The 22,332-nt window shown below is 36.9% G+C and overlaps 2 protein-coding genes and 1 non-coding gene across 3 annotated transcripts; 2 read left to right on the plus strand and 1 right to left on the minus strand.

The window, feature by feature from the left end:
• Positions 1-6,538: 6,538 nt before the first annotated feature.
• Positions 6,539-8,347, plus strand: LOC104120037 (protein LIGHT-DEPENDENT SHORT HYPOCOTYLS 5-like). The gene is made up of 3 exons (XM_009631695.4): positions 6,539-7,304; positions 7,411-7,505; positions 7,606-8,347. Exons 1-3 carry the CDS (start codon positions 7,270-7,272, stop codon positions 8,196-8,198), a joined length of 723 nt encoding a protein of 240 aa, XP_009629990.1. The 5' UTR covers positions 6,539-7,269; the 3' UTR covers positions 8,199-8,347.
• An 11,182-nt stretch (positions 8,348-19,529) lies between these two features.
• LOC104111532 (uncharacterized) lies at positions 19,530-20,738 on the minus strand. Its single transcript, XM_009621244.2, has 2 exons — positions 20,424-20,738; positions 19,530-20,333 (listed from the first exon to the last, which is right to left on the minus strand). The coding sequence occupies exons 1-2, from the start codon at positions 20,736-20,738 to the stop codon at positions 19,530-19,532; spliced, it is 1,119 nt and encodes a 372-aa protein (XP_009619539.2).
• Positions 20,739-21,918: 1,180 nt separating this feature from the next.
• LOC138895020 (small nucleolar RNA R71) lies at positions 21,919-22,025 on the plus strand. Its single transcript, XR_011409220.1, has one exon. It is a non-coding gene; the product is annotated as a small nucleolar RNA R71 (small nucleolar RNA).
• The last annotated feature ends 307 nt before the right edge of the window (positions 22,026-22,332 follow it).

Here is a 22,332-nt window from a genome sequence, read left to right on the forward strand (position 1 = left end):
AGTAGGATTAAATTGTTGATCATAAATTGAGAAAAAATGTCTTTTTGGGAATCACTCTCTAGACCATAAATTGAGAAAAGATTCGATTATTAATTCATAACTCAAAAAAGGTTAAAACTTTAATATAGTCCCACAACGTGTATATCTCAAGAGAAATTAAATAGATTAGATAAAATTATTAATAACTTTGCATATGAAAAACTAGAAATACAGAATTTAAATGAAATTATATATAAAATTTTTCTTTTATATAAAAAAATAGCCTCTCATTGAATTTTTATTTTAGGCCTCCGTATTTATTGAGCCGCCCCATTTTTTACGAGCGATCTAGCATTGCTAACTTTCACGAGGTTTGGGTCACAATCAGTTGGAAATAGACCCAACATCCCAATGGGAACATAGGCATGAATAGTGGATGGGGAGTAATAAATAGACCAATTACATACGTTCACTTTTTGTCCTATTCGTTGTATTCATATCAATACTTTAATTAGCAAAGAAAGATGAGAATTTCAATATAAAAAAAATCTGGTGTGAGTTCCTGTGGAATAATTCAGCGGTTAAAAGGTTATAATTCATACATTAATATATATCATGAGTTCCCATTTACTTAGAAAAAAGAGTATTAAATGAAAATTGATCCCTACTCCTCTAAATAAATAATTAAGCATTCAATCAAATGCATCATTTAGCTTCTTTAGAACATGAGTGTCACCAGATAATATTAAATCAATTTTAGCAAATATGTACATAAAATACTTAATTTGACGGAAGATCATGAGTTCACGTGCCCATAAAATAGGCTATAAATCCATCCTTCAAATTACAATCACTTACATATTTTTACATATGCTAAGTCTCTTATATACATTAACAGAAAGGTATTAAATTTCAGAAAACATAACCTGAAAACTGCTACTAAACAATCTTGGTTGAATTGTAAAAGAGTTTTCTCTTTTCATAATTAAAGGAAGTAGCAGAAATTTAATATTAACAGTAGGCCCCTTGTCATGATGTAATATACTGAAAACTTCTATCGTTCTCTATCATTAACATATAGTTTAATTAATCCGAAGAGATTTCTTGATGTAAGCTTTAATTATTATGATCATCATCGTCACTATTAATATTGCTAATGTCATTCATTAAACTATTTTTTTCTTTCCCTTGTAAATGAGTACCTATTTTTAAAAAAAAATAATTATAATAATAACAACTTTAAAATAATTGTACTCTATCATCCTTATAAAAAAAATTAATTATAACAATAACAACTTTATAATAATTGTACTCTATCATCTATCTTAATTCTAATGCTATAATACATATATCAGGCTATTTAGGATATACCCTATGAGAACTTTCATTTTCAAAGCTAGTTCTAATTGCGTAAGGAGATGAATGATTAGAAGGAATCCCTTTAACGTCAAGGCATAAATAGCGTTGAAAGTCGATTAAATCTTTTCCTAGATTATAATTTAAGAAATTGTGGGGTTGGGAATTAAATTGACTTTTTTGTACACAATGTAAATTTAATAAGAATTCATGTTAATGGGATGAAGCATTGGATACCTTTTTTTTAAGGCAAAATAATATATGCCAAGACAATTATGAAAGGGAGATTTTACAAATGTTGTACGATGAAGCCACTATTATATTTACCACATATATTCAAGTAGCTTATGTTAATTCTTGTGTATCTCCCACGTCGTATTAATTAAGAATTTAAGTGTTATTAACTGATAGTGTAAGTTTTTTTAAAAATAACTAGCTTACTTATTATTGTAATATACATAAATTTTTTATGATAAGTATTAATTAATAGCTTAATAAAAATAACAACTGACATGTTATCAATAAAATGTCAAAAAAATGAATGATGATTAAGCAATTAGATACTACTGGAGTATGTTTAATTTGATTATTATCATAATTGTCATGTTATTACCAGAAAATTTTAAGCTAAAGTGAGCTCAATGTAACTTTCGTATAATATGTTTGCATTGAAACTGTAGGAATTTAACTAGCTTCGCAAAATTAAAGGAGAATAAAAATTTCTTGAAACAACTTCTATACGAATAATTTTTCACAAAAAAAGGTTAACCAAAATAAAAAAATTCACAAAAGAAATTCCAAGTTGTCGATGAATAGTATTTCTATTTTTGTCATTTGAAATGTTACACTCATGCCATGTCAATTTTTTTTTTATAAATATAATGAGTACAAATTTCGTGTGGATTTCAAAGCTAGATAGGAAATGGACAAAATGGGAAAAACAAGATGTGCAATTAATTAGAGTCACACGAGATGCCTCATTTTCCAGAAGACAATTTTGGCATTAACTCACCGTCAAGTCCTCACCACCCACCCCAACACATCTCTTTGTTTTTAGAGTATAGTAACATATGCTTTTGGTACAATTTTTTTAAGAAGGAATTTGTACGAAATAATAATCGTTACAATTTGAACTGAAGAAAATGATATTATAAATATTTTATTGCATTTAATATTATTGATCTTTCTGTCTTGGAGCAATATTTAAGTTGTCTCCGTATGACTTATAGGTCACAGGTTCGAGCCGTGGAATTGGCCTCTGATGCATGTACTAGGATAGATTGCTTACAACACCTCCTTGGATACGACTCTTTCCCCGACTTTGTGTGAATGCGGAATACTTTATACACCAGACTGTCTTTTGTTATCGATCTTTCTGCATTTTACCATAAAGATCTTTTATAAAGTGGGTTATATAACTAAAAAACATTTGTAATTAGTCATATAACTATCGAACTTTTGCACACCACTTAAAGAAGACGTTAATAGCATAAAATCATATACCAGTATCTATATAAATTATTTTTTATTTCTCTTTAAACATTCCACTTAATAAACACTCAACTAATTGAAACAATGAGTGTAGATCTCAACAAAAATACTACTCTAGATGACTTTTTTCTTTCTAAAACATCAATCATTTTAAACACTAATTGAATTTACTAACACGATCACATATTTGGGGACTAATGCATTATTACCGATAATAATATTTATATATTTTTATTTTATTTTTGATAAGAGGGAAAACTCATAACCGCTACAATCTCTGTCACAGCCTCTGCACTTCGGTTGAGCGCTCTGTGATGAGCATTTTGTGCGCACTGGGTAAACCTCTCATGTGTAATAGCCTGCAAACCACACAGGCGATGTAAACCGCATTAAGCAAGCCTTGTGCGACATGCTCAACCCATAATGTATTGAGGGGGGAATCGATCTCAGGTCATCCGTATGGATGACCGCCATCTAAACCAACTCGGCAATTCGAAAGGTTTAATATTTATATTTTTTACAATGCCAACTTTTCAAGTTATTTAAAACAAAGTATACCGTAGTAAATTACTTGCTACATAGAGCTAAAATATGCCACTTCCATATTGCCGTCGACAATTTTGACAATTGGAATCCCACTGCAAAAGTAAGTTCGTACGGATGGCCCCACTCCTTTGACCAATTCAAGAAGCCAATTAGCCGTTGAGCAATTCTATGTTCACCACATCGTACCACATTCAAAGAACCCATGGTTATGTGAAAATTTATTTAAAAGAAAATTAAAGAAAAAATCTTCACTATTGTTTCGAATATTTATATTGGTAGAGTGGTCAATGTATATTTAAAAAATAACTAAACCGATCGAATTGTACCGTATCGAATTAAATTTTAGGTTTCTTTTAATAAAATTATAGATTTTTATATAAATCTATATAATCATATCGATAATTAGGATAGATATTTAATTTTATGAAAATAAATCGAAAAAATATCGAACCGTACCAAATAAATTTACATGTAAAAAATAAATTTATATATTAAGTTTAAAAATAATAAAGTATTAAATTTTTCCTTGCGCCTTGGAATTATGAAAATGGTTATAAGCCAACAAGTAATTAAAACTCAAAATCCTAATTCTCAAACCTATTATGTTATTCCTATTGAAACTAAATTATTTTCAGCATATCACTAGCAAGACACAAGGTATTCTAGCGATTATGAGTAGCAAACTATGATGTATTGATTATGTTTCTTTTCGTATGATTTAGACTATTTTTTTGAATATTTAATCTTACATAGACTTTATTCTTGAGTCGTCCCAGTTTGGTTAATATCTTTTCACTCGTGTGATTTATATTTTTTTTGTTTTTATTTAGTTTTTTTTTTCGCTGTTGTGGAATAATTGATGGATCTAACTCTAGCCATCATTTCATGTTTTTTGAATTCATCGCTCTTTGAATAATAAAAATATTTAGAGAGTTTTGCTAAGTCGTATAAAAATACGTTTGTTATTGCATTCTACTTCTACTAGTGACTTTTGCATCACTTTTTTAAAAAATACCGAAAATTAACAAAACCATGCCGATACCGAAAAGAAACCGACATGATTGAGACGATTTCGAAAAGTCTAATTTTGGTTATATATAATAAAATAACCAAAAAATTGGTATGGTACAAATTTTATAAAATAACTGACCGAACCGAATCATTAACACCCCTAGCCAGAACATAGAAAATATTTAAAGTGTATAGGTTCAGAATTTTAGTTCTCTTAAATTATTAGGCTCTAAGTGAATATTTTAAGATATTAGAAGATTTGGATCTTAGCTGAACTCATAAGCAAGTTCTAGCTCTGCCCAAGCAATAGAGTTCCTCAAGCATAGCAAAAAAGAAATACCAAATAATATAAAGTAATGATAATTAGTCTGCTACCACAAATTAAATTTTATTGATGGATTTCTACAACACAATTGTCTAATTATACTTTTTCTTATGTTTCCTAAACGGAAGGAATATCTATACCGAGCGATTATTTACTGTGAGATTGGATATTCATCTATACCATCTTACTAGCTCCTATAAATTCTCTGCTCAGTTTAGTTTCACACAAAAGTGAAAAGTGAATATTTCTGCTATCATGGAATTAATCAGAGTATTTCTTTTTCTTAATATCGTCATTTTCTGATCGAGTGATGCTCTTCGCAGCTTTTCAACTATGAAGTGTATATATATATATATATCGTTAAAAGAATTAAGAAAAAACATATTGTTGTATAGTTTATATCAATTGTTTTTCGAAACTATTGAAGTTTATATATATATCCATGTAAATAAATAGTCTGTAGTGTGGTACTTTGCACATTAGTGATCTAAAATTCTGACTACCTTTGGAGTAAACTAATTAATGAATATTTGCACCATCAAATTAGCATGCGATATAACAAATCATAATTAGTCAGGTCTCAAAGCGAGTACCACCGAGCACACAAAAAAAAAAACATAAAACATGATTAATCCTTTCATTATCAAGAGTGTTATTCGGAACTTTTGACTTTAGATTATACCTGTCCACTACGTACCTTGTAGTAACAGCTAATTCAAAAGCAACTCTGATATGACACAGCCTTGCTTAGATTCATAGGATCTATTTATTGATCTACCCCAGGAAAAACAATTTATAAATTTGCAAGGCCTTATATTCTAGTACTAATTCTCACTTTGCAATGCTAGAATGTTGATAAATCTCCTTCTGTGTGATTTCATAATGAACTTTTTATTTTTGGTAAATTAATAAACTTTTTTTTGTAGATATGTTACAAGTTCTTAATTGTTCCCTCAGAAGTGGGGTTAGAATAAAAATATTTCAGCTTCTAGTTTGTTATAGTATAATTTTGAGGCTAACAAATTCGTATATTATATTCCCTCGTGATGTTTAAAGAAAATATTACTAGAAGAGAGCCCAACCTTTTTTTTCTTTACTAATTAAATTATGCATGAATTATAATTTAGGAAGAAATAGAGAAAAATAAATAGCAGAAATTACAAAAACTTGTCATCTAAATGTGAGTTCTCATTAAATCTTAATTTTTCATTGTTGTGTTAAATCAAATATAAAGTTTGTTAAATATTCGGTGGAGAACACACATGCTAAGTTTATATTTAACGGGTTTTTTAAACTCACCCCACAATATAAGTGATCATTATAATAATTTTTAATCGGAGATTTAACGCTTTATTTCTAATATGGGACTTCCGGACAGGAATTCATATTTAATCTGGTCCAATACAAATACTGAATATTGGATGCAAAAAAAAAAAAGACAGCTCGATGTACTAAGCCTCGCTATGCGTGAGATTTGGGGAAGGCCGGACCACATGAGTCTATTGTACGCAACCTTACTCTATATTTATGCAAGAGACTGTTTACATTGCTCGAACCTGTAACCTTCTGATCACATGGCAGCAACTTTACCAGTTACGTCAAGGCTCCCCTTCAAAAAAAGAAAATGGGGGAAATTATCGGACCACAAGGGTCTATTGTACGCAATGTTACTTTGCATTTATGTAAAAGACTATTTTCATATCTCGAACCGATGACCTCATGACAGTAACCTTACCAGAAAGTTAAAGCCTTCAAAAAAAATAAAAAAAAATGGGGGAAACCATTATTATTATTGTCAAGAAGAATGGTACAGATGGGGGGAATACATTGGATTATACCAATAGAAGACAAGATGACGAAACAGTGCAAATGCAAAGAGAGAGTGGCGGGGCCGCCAGTGATGTGAATAGTAAACCCCTGTCTCCTCCGCCCGGGGCCACCACCTCAATTACTCCTTTTCTTCCCCTAATTTCCATGTTTCTTCTTCTATTTCTCTCTCTCTTTCTCTTTCTCTTTCTCTGAACTCAAAGAAACAGTCTCATCACTTCAAACTCTCACACATTCACTTATATTTCTTCTTCTCCGATCCTTTATGTCCCATCATCAGCTATTATTCTCACTTTGAAACCCCTCAACTTGTTCTATTCTTGGAAAACCCATAATCTACACACAAAAAAACTGCTCCAAATAATTCTACACTATCTTTTTCTTAAAACAATATATCTCCCTTAGCTTTCCCAGATAGCTAGCCTTAGTAAGATCAGAGCTAGCTAGCTTAATTTGATTACAATTGTAGAATCAAACGGCAGCAAGAGCTAAATTGCAATAGCGTGAGACCACTTTTTGTCTTGCTGCTCTTGTTTCTCTAGCTATTTCTAGAGTTAAGGCTTTCTTTTAGCTTTGACTTGTCTTCCTTATCTTATTTAGCATATGACAATTTGGAGCAGTTAGACAAGCAGAGAAGGATCTTATGTCATCGGTGACAGACCTATTTAATTATTTAGTATCCAGTACTAGAACTAGTATAGACACTTGATTTATTGTGCAGGGCTTTTCCGATCATGACTTTTCGCTTAGCGAACTGCCAAACAAGGATGTAAAGCTTCCCTCTCTTACAATGGATTCTCGCTATTAAGGATTGGATGCAAATCAACTCCTACTAACATATTATATTGATTGTATTTTATGGATTCTACATCCAGGGTTGGAGCATCCAACCCGAACAATAACGGAGGAGGAGGAGGAGGAGAGGGTCCATCATCAGCAACTGCCAGTGGTCGGATCACTGAGAGTGAAGGTATTGAATTGTATAATTACCTTATTTAAAAATTAAAAGTTTAAACGGTTAATTAGAAAATATATATACTTTTATTTACTTAATAATTACATTTCAACAGGAGGATCTGCGGCTCCTGCAGCACCACCGAGCCGGTACGAGTCACAAAAGCGTCGAGATTGGAACACTTTCTTACAGTACTTAAGGAACCACAAACCACCGTTAACCCTAGCCCGCTGCAGCGGAGCTCACGTGATCGAGTTCCTAAAATACCTCGATCAGTTCGGGAAGACGAAAGTGCACGTGACCGGGTGCCCTTATTTCGGGCACCCGAATCCACCAGCACCATGTGCTTGTCCGTTGAAACAGGCTTGGGGTAGCCTTGACGCACTAATTGGTAGGCTAAGAGCTGCTTATGAAGAAAATGGAGGAAAGCCTGAATCAAATCCTTTTGGTGCTAAAGCTGTTAGAATATATTTAAGGGAAGTTAGAGAAAGTCAAGCTAAAGCTAGAGGAATACCTTATGAAAAGAAGAAACGGAAAAGGCCAAGTTCCAGTTCGGTCACGGCTGGCAGCAGCGCTAGCCGCGGCGGTGTTATTGCAGTAGAAGGCGGTGGTAGTGGTGGCGGAGATGGTGGAGGTAATGCTGGTGATAGCAGTGGTGGCGCTGCTGCTATTGGTCCGCTACCTACTGCTACTAATCCAACAGAATAGTACAGATTATTTTCCGGATTCCTTTTCATTAATTTTAATTTTTACCTACTATAGTAACTTATTTTTCTCTTCTAGTTCAGTATAGTACGTAATTGTGAATTATGACAGTTGAGTTGCATCTATGACGGTAAGAATTTCTCTGTGCATAATATTAATCAATTGAAAGAATGCAAACTACGTTAGGGGTCATAAAAAGGCAGGTCAGTGTACAAAATATTTCGCATTAGCGGCTGTTTTCGTATTTCGAATCCGTGACATATAAAAACAAAAAGGGAGCGCAAAATTCTTCCTCTTTCGGTAAATACTCTTTAGGGCACTACTTAATCTATTTAATTATGTTTTCTGAGATGCTACAATAATGATGTTCCTTTCCTGGGATTTTAGTTAATCTTGCATAAGACAACATTAATCATGTATTTTCTCCTATTGTACACAGATATATATGTTACGATTGCATAGTACAAAGTTGATAGTCATTGGACTCAGAATTTTGAAATGGAAAACTGTGGAGTAGCAGTTTATCTGGTCCCCCTTTATTTTCGTATCAAGTCTATATAATCTCACGTGTGTCTTTAAACTGCAGAATACAAATATACGTCAGACCTTTGCAGTTTCAGGTGCCTTCTTTAATTTACCCCCCTCATCTCCAAAGATTTTGTTCCCCTCTCTTTCTCCACTAGATTTAAGTTTAATTATCATAGAAATTTATTAGTAATTACTGCATTTGCCATTATAACATAAGTTGTTGGGTAAGGCCAACATCCGACTGACGAGGGGGTTGGGGTGGTCCATATCGGAGTCATGGTCAAACATAACGCTTGCTTAGTAGGTTTGGTTAAGAAATTAAATTACGTCCTTTTTATCGGCTATAACTTTTGGCATGATAATAAGCGTTTGATTATAACATAACTATATACTTTTTACATCATTAGCCCATATATAGAACTAACATCGGCGTATTATAACAGTCATCTTTTGTAGTTTAGTCTGGGTACTTTGGTGGTTTTGAGACGTTACTTCTAGTTCCAAACTAACACTTATTACTTTGTACTAGTTTCACGCAGTGTTGGCTTAGTGGCTACATACTTTGTAATAAAAAAAATTAATTACACATAAAATATTTTTTTTTTCATCTGACGATACTAACTGACACCATTATTAAGGGATGTTTCCGCCACCGTGGAAATGAGTTTAAATTATATGCACGGCTTTGGAATCCAATTTTAGATTTCAAGAATTATTTGAATCCCAAGATTAAGATATATTTGAGGGCACTAATAACCTCGCGGGGCAAAAGATAATCAGAAAAGATATAGTAAATAAAAAACAAATTCTGGAATTAATTTTCTTCTGTTGATCTTGAGGCCTTCTGTGTAGAAGGTTTTATTGGTTGATATTAACAGAAATCATAAAAGATCATCATTGATATAAGGTCCTCCCTGAATAATTAATTAAGCTGCAATATAATACCTTTTTTAAAAATATAAAATAGGAGAAGCCACTACCAATTCTTCAGTGCGAAAATGACCCCAAGCCTACTGATTCTTCCATTCCATTCAATATTTAATTGAAGTATTATTGCTGATATCCATTCAATTGGCTTTAAATTATCATATCTTTGTTAGAATATCATCAGACCATCAATCACAGTCCAAACAAAAACCGTTCTTATTATATTAGCCTACGTACACAATGATTTTCTCATATTATAATTAGAATTATGCCGTATTATTTTATGTGTATAAATCCGGCTGATGTAATCCAATGATCAGAAAAGAGGAAAGTTCAGAAAAAGAGATTGTGAGAAAGAGAATCAGACTTTCTTTTTACCATATAGTGGCATGGGCAGGAGTGGTAGCAATGAATATTGCTCAACTTTTCTCATTATTCGTAATTTACGTATTTGTTAATTTAATTTATTGTCATCTACCTAAATAAGTATCGAAAAATTAAAATTAGGTCAAAATATTTGAGGGAACATTATTTTTTTTTTAAAATTAGATGCATATATATAATATGAAGTTAGATTTTATAAAAACCTTATATAATAAGATGCGTGAATAGTATTAAAAAGGAAAGATATATAATGTGCAAAATAAGTGAAATAACATTACATTAAGATGGAAAAATGGAATAGCTAATTATTTGAGAAGAAACTTAGCAAAATTGAAACTACATTACTTTATTAGAATGTAAGTGACGGATGTAGTATATTAATATTGGGTTCAATTGAACCCATAACTTTTGACGCTGAGTAAAAATTTATTAAAATTGCAAAAATAATAGATATGAACTCATAACTTTAAAAGTTGAACACATAGAATTTAAATCTTGGATCTGCCTATGTCGGGAAGAAGCAATGTTTGTTAAAGCCAAAAGTAGTTGAGCAAGTTATTGTTTTTGGTCCAAATATTTATTGAGCATATATATACATATATATATATATATATATATATATATATATATATATATATATATATATATATATATATATATACGGTCTCCAAATACATGCATATATAAGTACAGAGAGCATGGCCTATGAAGTACTACTAAAAATTGACAACACAACAGAAAACAGATGGAGCACATATATATATGAAAGTTTAAAATTTGAAATATGTACAAAATTGAAAAATAAAAAAGTTAAGTTGAGATTAAGAGAACGTTGCTACTAAAACAAGAAAGCATAGTGCTGGTATGAAACAATGATGAAGATTATCCAAGTTTTGTCAATTTTATCATTTGTTTGTTTACATAATCAACAAAAGAATAGAGTTTAAGATCCAACTGAACATGTGGCATTTCAAATTTTGACATCAACTATTCTTTTTTTTAGTTTCGCACTCACTGTTCGGTATCTCGTTTTGGGGCTTGACTAATAGCATGTTTGGCCTAACTTCTGAAATCAGCTTATTTTGAAAATTAATTTTTTTTAAAAATATTTTTGATGAAAAGCAGTTTGTGTTTGGCTAATCAATTTGAAAAGCTCTTTTAAATAGCAATTAGTGTTTGACCAAACTTTTAAAAACTACTTCTAAGTATATTTTTCTGGGGCTTTTGCATTTATACCCGGTTTTGGGATCACAATTAAACATATACCTATTTTGCGAAAACAATTGCAAGTCTACCCACTTTACGATCAACTTCAGACTTATTGGGTCTGAAGTTAAAAAGAAATTAGTCTGAAGTGAAAAAATTGTACTTCAGATGCATTTTAGGCCAAATAGGTCTGAAGTGCAACCAATGGTTTTATGCACTTAAGGCCAACAAGTATGAAGTGAAAATTCGCACTTCAGATGCACCTAAGGCCAAAAGGTCTGAAGTGCAACAAACATTTTTCTACGCTTAAGGCCAATAAGTCTGAAGTGAAAAATTACACTTCTGATGCACTTAAGGCCAAAAGGTCTGAAGTGCAACCAACGTTTTCATGCACTTAAGACCAAATAGGCATGAAGTGCAAATTGCCCAGAAATAAAAATTTGTTCTTTGAATTTTAACAATCCAATATCGATTTAATACCTAAATCTACTCCAACAACAACAACAACAACGACCCAATAAAATTTCACTAGTGGGGTCTGAAGAGGGTAGTGTGTACGCAGACCTTACCCCTACCCCGAGGGAGTAGAGAGGTTGTTTCCTAAATCTACTCCAAATGAGCTCAAATTTGAAACATAACCTCCAAATATCATCAAGAACAAATCCTAATCATCAATTTGTCAAAACAACAATAAATCTAACGAGCCCATTTTTCAATTAAGAACAAAAAAAGAAGAAACCCTAAATAATAGTAAAAAATAAAGCGTCACAACAGCTCACCACTATAAAACATCATTGATCGTGCCCATATATGCCTTGTAAAAAGGACTAAGCGGTCGCTGCAAATATAACCTGGTTCAAGTCCGGAGTCGAATCCCACTGGGAACTAACATGTTCACTACAACTTTAAATAGTGCTAATGATAAGCTCAGACAACTTCCGGATGCAAGAGTTTTATGAATAATCAGTGGAATATATTTAGCTAAGGAAAAATGACAATAAAATTAGCAATATTTAAGACTAAAATTGAATTCAAGGGTAAAAGGATCTAGGGCTATTGATTTTCCCAATTGCCAGATTAATTCTTAACTCTTTAGCTATAATCTTGCCGTAATACTCTATGAGGATTATGAGTTTCGGGCTACCGTAATTACCTTTTGATCAATTACGATAATTTACTAGAAGCATTCTCTCGAACTACTCTAGTTAACAATTTATGCAACTCAGAATTATCCCACCAAAGCTTCGTTATTTCTAACCACACTTTTAAATTCAAGTAATTAATCTCTTAACTTTCCCAAAAGTGGTGTTGTTCAATAACAATCTAACCAAGTGTTCTTTCTCAAGCAACACAAGTTGAATAGACACGATTAATCGAGGGCCCTTTCAATTAACCACAATACAATACGTAATTGAACAATCATAGAACAAACACGGCTCAATTATAACAAAATAGAGTCAAGACTTCATCCAACAATTGGATCCATCAACCCTAGATAATATGTTTAGCTACTCATACTAATGGAAAATAAATCACTAAAATAATTCATAATCAACAAATAGAAGTATGAAGAAGAACATGAAAACTCTTAGGAATTTATCCGTCTTCTCTCCCTCGTTCTTGCCTCTAAAATCTTCTAAAAATAACTATCCACCACTTCTGGGCGAGTTTACGTTTCATATAGGTTTAGGTTAGTCGCCTAGAAAATTACATAATTAACCCTGTGTGTTTGGCTTTCGTCCGCCCGTCCGCGGCCGCGGATTCGACCGTGGATCCGGCCGCCAATTTGGACTGCCTCACTGCCTTGAGTTCACGGACCAGTTCGCGGCCCACTCTGCGGCCGCGCACCTGGAGAGGTCGTTTCGCTTGCTTTTCTCGCTCCTTTTCGACCGGGCTAACCTTTGATTGCCCTTTCACATTCTATGTTGACTCCAAAACATTCGTTAGCTCCCTCCTAGCTCGGAGTAGCTCCTGCAAAGCATCAAATTCTTAATTAGAGCATTTTGTTATCTTTTAGCATTCAAATATCAATAAAGTGCGGCTAAATTAGAGTGTAAGTAGTGTCTAAATTGCATGAATATAGCCTACTATCAACACCCCATACTTAAACCATTGCTCGTCCCCGAGCAATCAAACCACACTCTAAGAGGCCTAACTTCACTGAGCGACTTCCCTACTCGTCACACTAAGAATATTTTACATAAATTGAGTACATTAGTGCAACATCTACACCTCAAGAGTTGACTCCCTCTAGCCACGCAATGTTCCTAACCGGCTTACTTACTCTATATCAAAGGTCCAGACTTGCTTCTCATTTATGAATCAAGTGCCTGCTTACAACAAAAGAGACTCATTTCACAATCAGTAAAATTCACTCACACCATCAGAAATGACATTCGTGTGCCACAGAAAATGCACTATAGGCTTGTCCGTAGTGTACGACTCTACTAATTGAGCTCACTCAGTCTAGGATCAAGTAGGACATTATTTGGATATAATGTAGGTTGTAGGTTGGATAGGATATATTTGGATATATAATAGTGACTACACCTCCCCAAGCACTTTAATACATTTATTTTACAATCAAGTCCACACCTAAGTTAAACCAATATTTTTATTTTTAACACCACATATACCACCCCCACACTTCTTCTTTGAGCACATTCACCTTAAAAGCCACAAAATATTTATTACCAATCAACATGATCCACTATTAAAAATGTTCTTCTCTTTTTCTTTTTTTTTTCTTTCACAAGTGGCCTTTTCCAACAAAATATACATTTCTCCTTATTTCCTAGTTCCACTCAAAAGCTTCATCAACTACCCCACACTTTATCCTTTGTAAATTCATAGTATTTTCAGTGCTTACGAAAGGTAAAGGATTCAAAAAGATGGTCAATTCAAACAAGGGATAGGGCTTGTAATGTGGTTGCCAAGAAAATAGGATTACAGGCTCAACGGGGTTAACTATGGTTGGAGTATGTATATATATGGTTCAACAAAGAAATGCCTATATCAATTCCCAGACTAAATAAGACTACCATCGCTTTGCAGACACACAGGGCAAGTTCTAGGCGTTAAATGTCGTGCATAGAATATAACAAGCCTCCCACACACCTGGCACATGACTCATTCCAGATTAGATCATCAAACACTCAGATCAGGGTACTTCAGCCAAATTAAGAGCATACATTTTAAGGCCTTCTTACAAGAGTCAACAAATGAGCCTAAGCGTCATACTAAAGTAACCGCTATATTCAAGGCATTACGAACTCAAACAAGGCTTCCTATTTTAATTCTGCCTTAGCCCATAAGTTCCTAACTAAAAAATAAAAAGCTAACTACACCCGATTCAAACAACACCCTTGGAAAAGAATCATGGTTTGAATAAAAATCAAGGGGAAATTGATACACTACTACAAAAGAAAATCTTTTTTTTTCTTTCGACTTTAGTCCCTCAAGAAACCCGTCGAATGATATTCATCGTTGGGCTAAGTCAAAATTGATTTATACAAATAAACTACACAACAAAGTATCCCCACCCCACACTTAAAAAGATGGCATGTCCCCATGTCATACAAAGTAAAGTAATGTGAGATAAAGGAACTTCCCTGGTGGATCAGTCTTGATCGGAGACAGTGCCAGGGTCGATATGACATGTTCTCCCCAGCGCACGCAGCCAGCCCATGATTTTATTTTCTGACTTCGCATTTTGGGTTGCCAAAGCATCAACTCTGGTCCCCAATTCCGTGATGGAAGTGCGCAGTCCTACCATGTCTTGTTCTAGGGCTGTCATTCGCATACTCTGTCTGCCCTGGGATAGTCCTTCAGCCACTGTATCTTGTTCATGTGGGGGTGAGGCAGGGTCAAGCTCTTCCTTCCGTTCGTCGCCCTCTTCCGACGCATTAGAATCGTCACTATGAGTTGCCTCTAGTGCCACCGGGTCTTTTCCGATGGTCACTTTTTCTGCCCGGAACTTTGCTTCTTTCTTTATCATGCCATCCACATTTGGGTTCTTAGGCACCCTTGCTGCCCGGCACAATCTAGTGATCAGAGAGGGGAAAAAGAACCCATACCTCTTCTATGTTGAACGGACGAATATCTCAGACTGAAGAACCTTAGCCACATCGAAGTCATGGCCATTCACGAAGCACCATATCAAGGCATCTCTAAGACCATTTACCTCTGTGGTGTTGTGGGACGGCAGTAAGCGACTGTTAATGATGTACAACCAGCATTTTCATTCAAAAGTGAGTGAGGAAGAGTGTAGCTTCGATCCCGGCACAACCCACACTACCTCTTTGTCTGGTGCACAGATAGTTCTAAAAAACCTGTTCCATGTGATGGGTTCTCTCCTGTAAGTATCATAGAAATCCTCCTCCCCATTGAATTCAGGCAATCGATACACTCCCCCGATGGCTTCTAACGAGGCATCCACCCTCGTGTGCCGCACAGTGCATATTTTATCCTCATGTTCGGGGCAATTGGCATAAAACTCCCGAACAAGCATCAAGTTACCCTCCTTCGGCTCTTCGAAAAAGTTGTACAATCTGCGCCTGATCAACTCCCGATACATATTAGGGCATTCATCCTAGAGGGACGCCCTGTCAATACCCCTTTCCGGTACATATTTTTTAGTAGCCTTCAAACTGAAACGGTCTTAGGCAGCTTTGGAGACAAACCTGGTACGATCAAACTGAGCTGCACTGGTCGGTGCCCGACCCCGAGATGAGCCTCCATGATCACTTGATGAGGCCCCGGTAGCGCGTCTGTTCCTTGAAGGTTGCATGTTACCTACACAATAAATACTACTATAAGTGGAGAGAGGAATATGTGTCCCAATGGCGGTTACTCATACTACACTCGCACAATTGGTCACAATTTATCTTCAACACTCATTAAGGCAAATCAACAAACAGGTAGTGTGCATATGTACCCCCAAGGCACCCAAAGACCCAATCAGACTACCATTCCTCACAAACCCAACAATGGCTTCCTCCAAATCAATCAATTCAAATAGCCTCCATATACCACATATAAACCACCATCCAAATCCCAGACAAAAGTACCTATGATTTTACTACCCTATACAGAAAAGAAAAAAGAAAAATAAAAAATACTAAGAAAGAGGAATAAAATCATGTACTTACTTGGAGATCTTGAGAAAAACGGTGGTTGGAGATCGGTTGAGTGGAGAAGAGAAGAAAAGAGAAGAGTCTTGTGTTAAAAGGAAAATATGGGGGAAGGGAGGGGTTTGTTTTCTTGAAGTTAGGGAGGGAAGAAGAGAAGTGGGGGGATGTGAGGGGTTTGGGTTCTTGAAGTTAGGAAGGGAAGAAGAGAAGTGGGGGAAGTGAGGATTTGGGTTAAGAAAAAGAAGGGGGTTGGGGATTAAAAATAAAAAACTTACCTGGACATGCCCGCGCATCCGCGGTCCAATCCGCGGCCGCGGAGGTGGTGGTGGTGGTGGCGGCCGCGGATGGGGGGCAGAACACAGGCCAAAATCCGCGGCCATATCCGCGGTCCTCTCCGCGGCCGCGGATCTCCATTTCCAGCCAAATTTTGTGTTTACCGCATTTTTTACCTATTCTTGGGTTAATTTCAACCCCCGAATCCTTCCGATGCGCATGATCCTTTGCATGCACACTAGTACGTCGGTCAAAGTCGTTCAAAATCAATTACAACAACCAAAGTAATAAAAATAATGGGTTGCCTCCCAAAAAGTGCCTAAGTTAACGTCGCGGCACGACGGTTTACAACAAATCATAGGTTGCCTCCCAGGAAGCGCCTGATTTAACGTTGCGGCACGACGCAGGCTTTCATTATCACTCCTCATTCGCGTACTGGGGTTCTTCCAAAGTTATCACCACTTTATCCCATTTCTCTTCGACCATTCCAATGTAATGTTTCAACTTTTGCCTATTTACTGTGAACTTGTTTGTCCCATCTTCGGATTCAATCTCCACAGCTCCACTTGAGAACACTTGCACCACTCTGAAGGGTCCTGACCATCGGGACTTCAACTTACCCGGAAACAACCTCAATCTCGAGTTGTATAACAATACTAGATCTCTTGGCTTGAAGTTTCGATCTAAGATGTGCTTATCATAGATCATTTTCATCTTGTCTTTGTATAATCTAGCATTTTCAAATGCATGGAACCTGAATTCCTCAAGCTCATGTAACTCAGTGACTCTGCTAGTGCTTGCGGTCTCTATATCCAGATTCAGCTGCCGCAGTGCCCAAAGTGCTTTATGTTCGAGCTCTACCGGAAGGTGGCATGCCTTTCCAAATACCAACTTGTATGGTGACATACCAATTGGAGTTTTGAATGATGTGCGGTATGCCCATAATGCATCATCCAGCTTCTTCGCCCAATCGGTCCTTGTTGCATTCACTGTCTTTTTCAGGACACTTTTAATTTCCCTATTGGACACTTCAACTTGCTCGCTCATCTGTGGGTGGTACGATGTGGCTACTTTGTGGCGAACTCCGTACTTTTCCAACAGACGTGCGGACGCTCTATTGCAAAAATGGGTTCCACCATCAGTGATTATAGCTCTCGGGGTGCCAAAACGTGTGAAGATATTTTTCTTTAGGAAACTTGTTACCTCTTTTGCATCATTGGTTGGTAGAGCCACCACTTCGACCCACTTGGAGACATAGTCAACCGCTACCAATATATATTTTTTACCATACGAGCTGACGAACGGCCCCATAATGTCGACCCCCCACATGTCAAAAACCTCCACCTCTTGAATTGTGGTCATCGGCATCTCATGACGGCGAGATATGTTGCATGTCCTTTGGCATTCATCGCAACTTTTGACCCAAGCATGGGAATCCTTGAACAGAGTAGGCCAATACAATCCCGATTCCAACACTTTTGCTGCTGTCCGGATTCCTCCAAAGTGTCCACCATATGGTGAAGCATGGCAAGCCTGCAAAATAGAAGGTTGATCTTTCCCGGGGATACACCTCCGGATCATGTTATCTACACATATTTTTAAAAATAGAGGTTCATCCCAATAAAAGGCTCGACAGTCGCGGAAGAACCTTTTCTTTTGAATTGAGGATAGTTCATAAGGTACAATACCGCTTGCTAAATAGTTAGCAATATCAGCATACCATGGCGTCTCCTCCATTGTCACAGCAAGTAACTGTTCATCCGGGAATGTCTCTGTTATGTCTTCAACCTCCATTCTCTTTTCAGCTCCTTCCAATCTTGAGAGGTGGTCTGCCACTTGATTGTCCGTCCCCTTTCTGCCACGAATTTCCAGATCGAATTCTGCTATCAAGTACCTAATTGCTGCATGGTCAGTATAAATAATAACTTTTGAACCAATTAAGTACGACCTGAATTTATAGAAGGCAAACACTACAGCCAGCATTTCCTTTTCCGTTACAGTGTAATTGAGTTGTGCACCGCTAAGCATCCTGCTTGCATAGTAAATCAGGTGCATCATCTTGTCTTTTCGCTATCCCAAGACTGCTCCTATAGCATAATCACTGGCGTCGCACATGAGCTCGAATGGTTGCTCCCAGTCGGGTGCAACAATGATGGGTGCAGTTATCAGTCTCTTCTTCAGCTCCTCAAATGCCAACCTGCAATCATTAGAAAACACAAAGGGCTGATCCTTTTCAAGAAGTTTACATAAAGGGTTAGCAATCTTGGAAAAATCTTTTATGAATCGCCTGTAGAACCCGGCGTGCCCAAGGAAACTTCTCACTGCCTTGACCGAAGTAGGCGGTGGCAATTTCTCAATCACATCAACTTTAGCATGGTAGACCTCAATTACCTTACTGGACACTCGATGCCCCAAAACTATTCCTTCTTGTACCATAAAATGGCACTTTTCCCAATTCAGCACCAAATTTGTCTCCACACGTCTTTTGATCACTCTTCTTAAATTATGAAGACAATCTTCGAATGAATCCCCCACCACGGAGAAATCATCCATAAACACCTCTATAATATCCTTCACCATGTCAGTGAAAATGGCTAACATGCACCGCTGGAATGTAGCCGGTGCATTGCAAAGTCCAAAGGGCATTCTCCGAAAGGCAAAGATGCCATATGGACAAGTGAAGGATGTTTTCTCTCTGTCTTCCGAGGCTATTGATATCCGGTTATATCCCGAGTATCCATCCAAGAAACAGAAGTGGGACCGCTCAGCTAACCTGTCCAACATTTGGTCAATGAAAGGCAATGGAAATGGTCCTTTCGAGTGGCTATGTTCAGTTTCCGATAGTCCATGCAAATCCGCCACCCCGTGACTGTACGAGTCGAGATCAACTCGTTATTTCATTTTGTACGACCGTCATACCTCTATTTTTCGGCACATATTGGACAGGACTGACCCAGTTACTGTCAGAGATGGGGAAGATGATACCCGCATCTAGCCACTTGATCACTTCCTTCTTAACTACTTCCTTCATATTTGGGTTCAGACGTCGTTGATGTTCCCTGGAAGGTTTGTGCTCCTCTTCCAGAAGAATCTTGTGCATATAAAAGGCTGGGCTGATACCCTTTATGTCTGCCATGGTCCAACCAATGGCAGTCTTACATTCTTGCAATACCTTTAATAGTTGCTCTACCTGTACAGCTAGAAAACCAGATGATATAATAACAAGCAAAGTAGAATTAGGCCCCAAGAAAGCGTACCTGAGGTGGGCTAGAAGCGGTTTCAAGTCCAGCTGTGGTGGCTCCTCTATTGATGGTTTTGCAAGTGGTGTTGCTCTCTCTTCTAAGCGTAGGGGCTCGAATTGAGGTCCCCTTTTCCATAACCCTTGACCTTCGAGAGCCATGACCCACTCTGCCAATCCTTCACCGTCCATCTCTTCCAAATTGATCGAGCAGGCTTCTAGTAGATCCTTGACGTTAAGGGTCTCATCCTCTTCTTGCAATATCACATCTACGGCCTCCACTAGTGAGTAGTTTGCAAATTCACTGGGTCTCCTCATGGATTGTTGAACGTTGAATATTATTTCTTCATTGTTCAACCTCATTTTTAACTCTCCAGTCTCATAATCAATTAATGCTCTCCCAGTGGCTAAGAATGGCCTTCCTAGAATGATGGGTATCTCTTTATCCACCTGACAATCAAGAATAACAAAGTCTGCAGGAAATATAAATTTTCCCACTTGCACAAGCACATCATCAAGAATTCATGTCGGTCTTTTAACTGTGCGATCAGCTAGTTGCTGTAACATTGAGGTCGGTCTAGCTTTGCCAATGCCTAGTTTCGTATAGATTGCCAAGGGTATCAAGTTTATGTTAGCTCCCAAATCACACAATGCTTTAGCAAAAGCATAACTCCCAATAGTGCATGGGATAGTGAAGCTACCTGGATCAGACACCTTTTGGGCCATAGGTCTTGTCACTACCGCGCTGCAGGTATGTGTCAGAGTTATAGTGGATAGGTCCTGGAAGTCAAATTTCCGCGACATCAGGTCCTTCATTATTTTTGCATACCCTGGCATTTCCCTCAAAGCATCCATCAGTGGAATATTCAATTGAATCTGTCAAAGCATTTCCATGAATTTTCTTTATTGATCATCTTTCTTTTGTTTTGCCAATCTCTGAGGGAATGGTGCAGGAGTCAATTTCTGTCCATTACTTGATGTCTTTTCTTTGTTGGAAGCTTCTGGCATAAGAGGTGCCACCTGTTCTGAGACTTGTTCATTGTCCTTCTCCTTACCCTTGTCAACCTGTGCTTGTTCAATTACAACCTCGGTGAGCTCTGCTGACTCTTCTGCCTCTAATGTAACTAGAGTAGTTGGCATGGTCTCTCTCCTAAATTGAGCAACTTCTTGCTCTCTGTCTAAATCTCTTCCATTCCTGAGACTCGCTGCCATTAGCTGATTTGGTTTATGTTCCTTTGGGTTAATATTTGTATCTGCAGGCAATGTTCCTTGGGGGCGATTATTCAAGGCCATAGACAGCTGTCCCAGTTGAGTTTCAATGCCTTTGATTGCTGAATCATGTGTTGCTAACTTTTCTTGCATCTTACCATTTGTTCCAATGAGTTGTTACAGCATACCCCTGATTTCTACCATATTGTTGTCCTGTTGTTGATGAGGTGGTTGGTAGGCCAACTGTTGTTGGTGCTGTTGATTATAGCCCTGCTGCCTTTGATAAGGCACAACTTGACCTTGTGGTCGTGCGCCTCCCGAATTGGGGTTGTGTTGTGGCAGGTTGGGTTTGTACTGCTGGTTTGGTGCTGGTCCCCATTGTTGCCCACCTTGCCTCTGACCTCCAAAATTATTGACATAATTCATGTCTTCTTTGAAGCCCTTATTGTCATTCTCTCCACTCCACGAGCACACATATGACTGGTTTATGCAAGGAGTACACTATCCTCCATTCGTTGTATCAACAATGTGCACTTGCTTTGTACCCATCTCATCAATTTTCTTTGTCAGTATGTTCATCTGAGTCATGAGAGTGGCTATGTTCTCTGCATGGGAATTGTTTGGGTCAAGAGCAACAAAATGCACTATTGGTGTAAGTGTCGTACCTCTAGCCATCCAGCCTGAATTTTGAGCCATCTTGTCAAAAAGAATCTTGCACTCTGTGAATGTCTTGCTCAAAAATGCACCCCCAGCTGAAGCATCTACATTGGCCTTCAAACTATCTGCTAAACCCATGTAGAATCTCTGTCCCAGCATCTGATCTGGAATGCCATGGTGTGGACACTTCACTAGCATACCCTTGAACCTCTCCCAGGTTTCTTGCAAGGACTCAGTTGGTTTCTGCCTGAATTGTAATATCTCATCAATTTGCCTTGCAGTCTTGTTGGGAGGATAAAACTAATTTTAAGAACTGTTTGACTAATTCTTCCCAAGTGGCAATGGAGTTTATTGGGAGTGAATTCAGCCAAGTTTGAGCCTCTCCAGCCACAGAGAATGGAAACAGTAATAGCTTGATGGCTTCAGGAGTCACATTCGCCTGTCTTTGGGTCACACATATTGATAGAAAATTTTTCAGATATTGTTGTGGGTCTTCAATGTATGACCCGGAGAACAGTACCTTATTTTGCAACAGATGCAGCATGTTGTTAGTGATCTGGAATGTCTCCACTTGTATCTGAGG

Source organism: Nicotiana tomentosiformis, chromosome 6 (genome assembly GCF_000390325.3).
Source record: "Nicotiana tomentosiformis chromosome 6, ASM39032v3, whole genome shotgun sequence".
Lineage (NCBI taxonomy): Eukaryota > Viridiplantae > Streptophyta > Magnoliopsida > Solanales > Solanaceae > Nicotiana > Nicotiana tomentosiformis.